Raw genomic sequence first — 8,354 nt, 5'->3', positions numbered from 1 at the left:
TTGCAATAAATTTATAAGTTAAAACCTACTAAAATTATACAAAATAAATATATGAAATTTACCATATATGAAATATTGATTAGTGTAATTTAAGCCGTCCTAAATTTAAGTCATTCCTAATTATGCAAAACTAATAATCGGTACTTGAGTTAGGGAAGAACATCTATAAAAGGAACTTCTCTCTGGTAAGTTAACCTCTACCCAAACTTTTCAACTATCTTCTTAAAAGATATTCTTCAGGTATTTCTATGGCTATAATTTTTTTTCTCGTTCTTCTTTTTGTGGGTTTGGCTTTGGTTTGCTTTTACTCTTTAATTGTTGTTGATTCTTTGAAAGGATTAGCATGAACGTTTTATTATTATGATCAATGTTTGATAAAATTTACATGTTCAAATTATCGGTTTCACGTATTTTATTGTAAAATTCTATAGTTCTTTTACGTAATTATTATGTTGAATTATTAACCGATGATTGAGGATTTCTATGACGTCTTTCTTTATTGATTTAGTTATATAGGATCAATTTTCATCATATTTAGAAGCTCTTACACTTCTATTTTATAACTAAAAAGGGGCAGTCATGAAGTATCTCGCGTTTACATAGGTTTCGAGGAAGGACCGGAGAGAGTACACGCATATCGCGCACGTAGAGACTAGTTCATTTAAAATTATATATTATCATAATGAAATTTCAACAATGGTTGCTAGCAGCTCAATGTTTTGCATAAAATTTGACCCTAAAAAAATGTTTTGTACAAAGAGATTGACCAAAAGAAAGAGGGAAGAAAAGCACAACGGGGACTTAACTTGTTATTTAATTCGTAGAATTTAGAATTTAGTATGGCGACAAGGTTGTGTTAAGCTATTCAAAAAGATAGAAGTATTATATTGGACCCTCTTTCCCTGCTAGTGCTGGACCTCTGGTAGTTGAAGGGTGCCTGAATTTAGTAACAATAGTATGTATATTGTATAATATAAAGTAAAATAGATTGGGATAATGGGTATTATAGTATATTATTTTGTGATGGAAAAGTGGTTTATCATTCAAAGAATAATGGACATTAATTTCTTGTCAACCAAGGAGAACGGGTATTAGTAAATTACTTTGGCTGGAAAAGTAATTAAATTCTATAAATTGGTCTTCATTCGATTACTTGATGGACAAGTACTTAATTAAATCCTATAAATTCGTTAAGGGTTAACGTTTTATTTTTCCATCACTAAAAGGCACGCACGCTAAAGAAGGTTAAGGCAAGAGGTAAGAAAAACAAATTTTGATACAAGGCTTCTGTTATTTTTCTATGATCTATATATATGATAATATGGAAAAGTAGTATAAAGTTATTTTTGCGATTGAACCAATAACTAATGCTTGTATTATGGTAAGCTGTGTACATCACACCCTTCGAGTGCGACCCTTTCTCGAACTCTGCGTGAATTCGGAATGTTTTGTGTACCGTGATACCCTTTTAATTATAAGAAGAACGACAATGACATTTTTTTCTGTTAAAAGATTATCAACTTGTTTAATTCTGAAAGTAATTGCATAGTCAGCCCTCTTATTTCATCAAGTTGCTGAGTCATCTAGTCAACCTTTCTTCCATACTTGTTCTTGAAAAGTTTCATTACTATGGATTCTTCTGTTTCAACAGCAAGTATGGTGGTTTAATTAGCTGTTCTGTCTTTTAGTTGAGTTACCTATTTTGTAATTCTGAAAGTTGCCTAAATATTTTTTGCTTATTCATATGTGCTTTGAGAATGGCAATACCTCATATAATTGATATGAATTTCAGAAATAAAAACGGTGGGGTTGCTAGACGGAACTAGAGGGCTGGGTGAGGGTTCGGCCAAATCCGGTAGCTTTGGTTCGAACCTTATATTTGTCTTAAAAAATTTATTGAATATGCATAAATTATTAATAAGAACCAGAATCTTGAACCCATAAACTTGAAATCTTGTTTGTTAGTGAGAATCTTGTATTTGTTTCCCAAGTTTAGGAACTTATAAAACTTTTCTTTTATATATATGTTCTACAATTTAGTAATTATTGTTAATCCTAATATTTCCCTATAAAAGTACAACTACAGTGTAAGCTTAAAGTATCAGAGACAGAACTCTGCTCTCTTTTCTAATCTATATGCTGCGCTTGTGTTTTATTTCCCTTTGGTGAAACAGTGCTCTTAAGAGAGAGAAGAAGACAAAGGAGAAGGAACACAGGAAAAGAAGGTACTCACTCCGTCCCAAAATACTTGTTATGTTTTACTTTTCGAGAGTCAGACTAATTTTTAAAGCTAAATTAGACTAGGTTAATTCAATATTTAAATTCAAGTTTAGATATTTGAAAACTATATGAAAAGTACTAATTTGCAATTATTCTAATATTAATATAGTTAAAAAATACTTGTTAAAATGTTGGTCAAGTTCATCTAGTTTAAATCCTGAGAATTTGACAAGTATTTTTGGACGGAGGGAGTAGAACTTTTTCACAGTGTATTTTGTTTATGTTTTGTTCACGGTACTCCCAAATTTCTTCCAATAAAAAAAGGAAAAAAAAGAAACTGATGTTAAGATGGATACACTCAAGACTAAGTATAGTTGCAGTTGTCTTGAGTCAGCTTAATTTTACTACCCTATAAGGATAGGTCCCAAAACTCGGTACTTGTGTTGGTGGGAGGTAGAGATATCTCGTGTAATTTGTCGAGGTGCGCACGAGCTAGCTCGGCAAATTTATCAATAAAAGAAGAAGTATAGGTCCCAAAAACTGATGCAAAAAAGGGAAATTCTGTAGCTAAACATATTTAGCTTATTTGCATGCGTGCAAGTGAAAGTGTACATTTTTCAAGTTGATGACTTTTGTCGCAATTGGATTTTACAGGCTGCAGCAGTGGCCAAAAGACAATAGCAGCATCACAATATGTCCGAGAGTGAGAGTTTGGATCCTACAGTAAGTCCCTCTGCCATTTTGTTGTTGTCTGCGGTAGTTTCATTCCTTGTTGATTTTACAACCCGAAAAATTCAGTGATGAGCATGAGCTTTCACAGTGTAATAAATGGTAAAACTGTTTTTTTGTGGCAGCAATATCGGGCTAACAGGTTGAAGAGCCTTGAAACGATGAGAGAATCCGGAATAAATCCGTATTCAGAAGCACCTCGCAACATAATCTCTATCCGTCAATTTATCAGCAAGTATGCTTATTTAAGTGCCGGAGAGAAACTTGAGGCCATTGAAATCTCCTTAGCAGGTTCTTAAAGTTTGATTTCCTTTTAAACATTAATTAGATTTGAACTTCAATAACTTTTTATTCAAATCCATGTAGGGAGAGTAATTACGAAGCGAGCATCATCGTCAAAGCTCTATTTCTATGAACTGCTTGATGACGGGGCAAGAGTACAAGTAATGGCCGATGCAAGGTATTGAATTATTTGAGTGGAGCTCAATGAGTGATGAAATAAAGGCACTAATCACACCCCATATTTTTGAGGCCTCATAAAACACTTACTATATCAGCTTCAATTATGCTATCAGGATATTAAGAGTATCTTGCCTTGGCTGCTTAACGAAAATGGCATAGCGAACTCCTTTGGTCCATTTTTTTAGCTGCATTTCATATTCTGACTCATAATATTATTTGTTGAGTAGGGATTCAGATATGGATACTGTTGCATTTTCTACCTATCACTCTGGAGTGAAGCGAGGCGACATCATTGCTATCTGTGGATATCCTGGTTAGTCTTTTAAAATCCATCAAAGAAAGAAAACTAAGAAGATGGTTATCTTTCACCACCTGAAAGAATATTCACAAACAAGTTTTGCAAATCCATTCCAATTTTTATAGCTTGAAATTATGCCAGTAATGGCTTTTTTTTCCAAGTAGTAGTATTGAAGAATGATTATTTTTTATGAAAATTTTTAAGGCATTGAAGTGTCATACTACTGCTGCAGGGAAGAGTAAGAGAGGAGAGCTAAGTATCTTTCCAAGATCTTTGGAAGTGAAAGCCCCTTGCCTACACATGCTACCAAGGCATTTGGCTGTCGTAGATGGAACTCGGACACAGGTGAACCACCCCTAAGGAAACCTATCTTTTGTATGTCCAGTATATTAACATCAACGATTCTTAATATGAAACTCATAGGCGTTGTTTATTTCCAGAGTTCCCAAGGAACAACTAACGGTACTTGGACTCCAGGAGATGCAAGAAATCCTGCCTCATATGTGTTAACTGACCAGGTATGATCATATCAAGAATCTCGTTTTTTACATGTAAAATGTAAACCAGATAAAAATAAAAATAGTTAAGTAAAACCACTTCTTAATTGTACTGGAGTACCCATATTTGGTTAATCTGGTTTCCTGCATCTAATTGCGGTAGGCTAATTGTGTTGCTTTGTGATTTTCAGGAAACTCGGTATCGTCAAAGGTACTTAGACCTGATGATAAATCCAGAAGTTCAAACTGTATTCAGGACTCGCACCAGAATCACTAAATACATCAAGCGTTTCCTTGATGATCTTGAGTTTCTGGAGGTTTAAAAATCCTACAAAATAGCCCTTTGATTGGTTGACTTTATTCTTCTGGACTAAAAGTGTTCTTTTCTCACTCAGCTTTCTATTCTGTCTTAGGTGGAGACTCCTAATATGAATTTGACTGCTGGAGGAGCTTCCGCGAAACCATTTACTACTTACTATAATGAGTTGGACACAAACGTACACATGCGTGTTTCCCCTGAACTTTATCTTAAGATGTTGGTTGTTGGTGGATTTAATCGTGTTTATGAGATCGGGAAGGTATTCAGGAATGAGGGAATGGATCAAACTCATTGTCCTGAATTCACAATGTGTGAATTTTATATGGCTTATGCTGATTACAATGATTTGATGGATTTGACAGAGCAGCTATTATCAGGCAAGCTTCTCAACTTGCTAAATCCAGCTGCAGTTAAACATTTCACTTATACACAACTAATTTTATTTGTTGCATGTTGCTCTTAGGTATGGTGAAGGAACTAACCGGAAGCCATAAAATAAGGTATCATGCTAATGGCTTGGATAATGAACCAATAGAAATTGACTTCACTCCTCCATTCAGGTTTGTGTATATGTGATTAATGTTGTAAAATCTCACCTTCCCAAAAAGTAGTAGTAGTATTTACTTAAAGTTTGGAGTTTCTCTTCTTTGTTAATTGCAGAAAGATTGATATTCTGTCAGAGTTGGAGAGAGTGGCTAACATCAGTATACCTAGAGATCTTTCAAAGGAAGCTGCTAATAAGTACTTGCTAGATGTATGTGAAAAGTTTGATGTCAAGTGTCCTCCACCTCATACCACAACACGATTGCTCGATAAGGTCACTTTCCTGCCTTGCCAAACCATGTTGTTGTCATTTTTATATTTTTTTTTCCGCGTTGAATGACAACTCTATGTGTGATTGATGTTATATTTTTCAGAATTTAATATCTTGTTGACATACTAATACCTGTGTGATTGTTCCACAGCTAGTTGGACATTTTATTGAAGTAAGCTGCATAAATCCCACTTTTATTATCAACCATCCTGAGATCATGAGTCCACTGGCAAAATCGCACAGATCAGAGCCTGGTTTGACTGAGCGTTTCAACTTATTTGTTAACAGGATAGAGGTAATATGTTTGTGTTGATGCAAATGCTTTCTATGTTTTAACTTTTAATCATGATCATGCAATTTGCACTACTATTTTAACTTACCCTATTCAGCTGATCCTGCCTCACTTTTCTGCAGCTATGCGATGCCTATACTGAACTAAATGATCCTGTAGAACAGAGACGACGTTTCACTGAGCAATTAAAGGTATATTTGTGCTATTACTAAATTGTAGGATAGTAGCAACATTGCATATGAATTATTAAGTTCCTACTTCCTACTATTATTGCCATTTATACCACCACAAGAAATCAAGAAAGGCCAACATGAGGTTCTTTTTCCTACTTAACTAACACTGTTGTTTCATTATCTCAGGATCGAACATCAGGAGACGACGAGGCAATGGTTTTGGATGAATCCTACATTACTGCTTTAGAGTATGGATTACCCCCTACTGCTGGATTTGGCATGGGAATTGATAGACTTACAATGTTGCTAACAGATTCACAAAATGTCAAAGTACGTTAAGTAAACTTTACTCTTTGAAACATATTAAAATTTTCAGTGAATGACAAGTTTATATTCAAGAAAATGTGAATAGCTATCAATTCTTACTCTAAAATTTTCTATCTTCTCAGGAAGCAATCCTCTTTCCACCCATGAGACCACAGTAAAAGAATTGACCAAGAGATGTTCCATGATCAGTTTGGTTGACTTTATTTGCATTTTTACATGAAACTTTCAAATTCAGTTCCAATATTTGTTTAGAATTTTATTTTAGTATCTCAATGTAAGCATAAACACAATATATTAAAGCTTTATTTTTTATTGAGAGGAAGTGCAAGTGGTGAACAAGTTATTCAACAGTGTCAATTTTAGATTATCATCCAGTTGTGCTGTATCTATATCCAGGAGCTAAGCCACATGGTCATAAGGGTGGTCAATTGACCATCATTCGTCGAAAAATTACACTGTGTATATAGGTCTAATATTACATTTTAGAGGTATATAATACATATTGAATACTCTTTATTGGAATTTTTATTTTTACTTCTTTCAAATTTGAACACCCTTGAAAAAATTTCTAACTTTGCCATGTCTATCTCTAGAAGTGAAGTTAATTTAGCCAACCTAAAACTTACTAGTGGAGTAGAATAGATATCATCCGACTTGCTTTGCAAAAATGAAAAATAAATAAATCCACATATATACTAGTTTTCGAACAATCTCGTATGTAAAAACTTTTTAAAATGACACATATAAAATAGAGAAATGCAAGCTAAAAATGATGAATTCTAGAAGCGATATGACATTAAACTTAAAATGGTTGAATACATATGCATGTTTAGTGATTAAGTTATTTTGATGTTATAAGGTGCAAAAATGTGTACCCTAATTTTTCTATATGAATGATGTTCTTAGAGAATTTGTTTACATCAATCCAAAATAAAATTTGGAGACAGAAGATTTGTCGTCGACAAGTATGTCTTTCAAAGAAATTGAATGACTAATGCACATATATGCAAGTCTTTATTTAAAAGCAGATATTATTACCTGAAAGACCCACATGATATTAATCTTGTTTAAAGAAAAGTTAATTAATCAAACTTCAAGAAAAGATGAAAATAAAAGCCAAAAGATAAATATGTAATGTATATTTGCCTCATCACCCCTACTTTTCCTCTTCAATTAATTTTTAACAAGAAAAATTGTATCACTCATATAGTTTAATTAAGATAAAAGGAGTATCTACTTATTAACCTTTTTAAGTTTGTAATTTCTTGAAATATTGATATATCATGTTACTATAATTTCATTAAAATTTTAGAACGGATGAAAAGAAAGACGATAGAGGTGACTCAAATCTAACAAGAATATAATATCTATGCAAAATTCCTAAATTTATGTCTTTTTTAAGAGTTAGATATCATATAACTAACATGAAAATAAAGTTTGATAAATCATGAATATATTTTAAAGGACACCTTGGATGGAAAAAAAAAACAGAAGAGATAATGCTTACACAATAAGGTAGCAATACTTGACTTCAGTGCTCAAAAAGAGCATATGCATGAGTATAATATTGTGTCATTCATTCACCCACTAATCCACACAATTCGTGTCTTTTTCTCTTCTATTTCACTTCAAGAAATTCATATCCATTAGAGATCGTATTGGGAGTTCCACTTCCAGGTTTCATAACAAAACTAAGCAAAAAAATAGATCAATAACTACATCAATTGAAAATCATCAAAAATAACAAATAAATGAATCACCAAACTAAAAAATAGGATAAAATCTAAAAAAAAAATAGAAAAGAACAAATAGCAATTGGAAACAACTGTTATCAGACAAAAATAACACATCAATATATTACCCAAAACAAAAATATAAGGTAAATAGAATTACATCCAAAGTAACAACAAATTCTAGGCCAAAAGAATTATAAGAAAATAAAGAACAGAAAAAAAAAGAAGAAGAAGAAGGGATTTTTACCTTCCTATACACTATTTGAAACCTTATTACCCTCCCTACTCAAGTTTCAATTTAATTACATGGTCATATATAATTTACCAATTATATACAAATAAGTTTTAAATGAGTATCACTTTATATTAGGAATTGAATAGGGAATATCAGTTATTTCCTTATCCCTTTATAATTGCTCTCTCTCTCTCTCTCTCTCTCTCTCTCTCTCTCTCTCTCTCTCTCTCTCTCTCTCTCTCTCTCTCTCACACA

General features: G+C 32.8%; 1 protein-coding gene across 5 annotated transcripts; it reads left to right on the top strand.

Moving 5' to 3' along the window:
• Positions 1-1,151: 1,151 nt before the first annotated feature.
• On the top strand, positions 1,152-6,645 carry LOC107775287 (lysine--tRNA ligase). Of its 5 annotated transcripts, none has more exons than XM_016595009.2 (16): positions 1,152-1,257; positions 2,175-2,225; positions 2,875-2,943; positions 3,075-3,240; positions 3,316-3,409; positions 3,639-3,724; positions 3,942-4,054; positions 4,150-4,227; positions 4,398-4,523; positions 4,620-4,902; positions 4,989-5,085; positions 5,186-5,342; positions 5,491-5,634; positions 5,754-5,822; positions 5,991-6,134; positions 6,254-6,645. In XM_016595009.2, exons 3-16 carry the CDS (start codon positions 2,914-2,916, stop codon positions 6,287-6,289), a joined length of 1,623 nt encoding a protein of 540 aa, XP_016450495.1. In that variant the 5' UTR covers positions 1,152-1,257; positions 2,175-2,225; positions 2,875-2,913; the 3' UTR covers positions 6,290-6,645. The 5 variants fall into 5 exon arrangements, with proteins under 5 accessions (XP_016450495.1, XP_016450507.1, XP_016450514.1 ...); XM_016595021.2 differs by lacking the exon at positions 1,152-1,257 and adding an exon at positions 1,549-1,654; XM_016595028.2 differs by lacking the exon at positions 1,152-1,257 and adding an exon at positions 1,609-1,687.
• The last annotated feature ends 1,709 nt before the right edge of the window (positions 6,646-8,354 follow it).

Source organism: Nicotiana tabacum, chromosome 24 (genome assembly GCF_000715075.1).
Source record: "Nicotiana tabacum cultivar K326 chromosome 24, ASM71507v2, whole genome shotgun sequence".
NCBI classification, from domain to species: domain Eukaryota; kingdom Viridiplantae; phylum Streptophyta; class Magnoliopsida; order Solanales; family Solanaceae; genus Nicotiana; species Nicotiana tabacum.
This window is presented reverse-complemented; position numbering and strand designations above follow the sequence as displayed.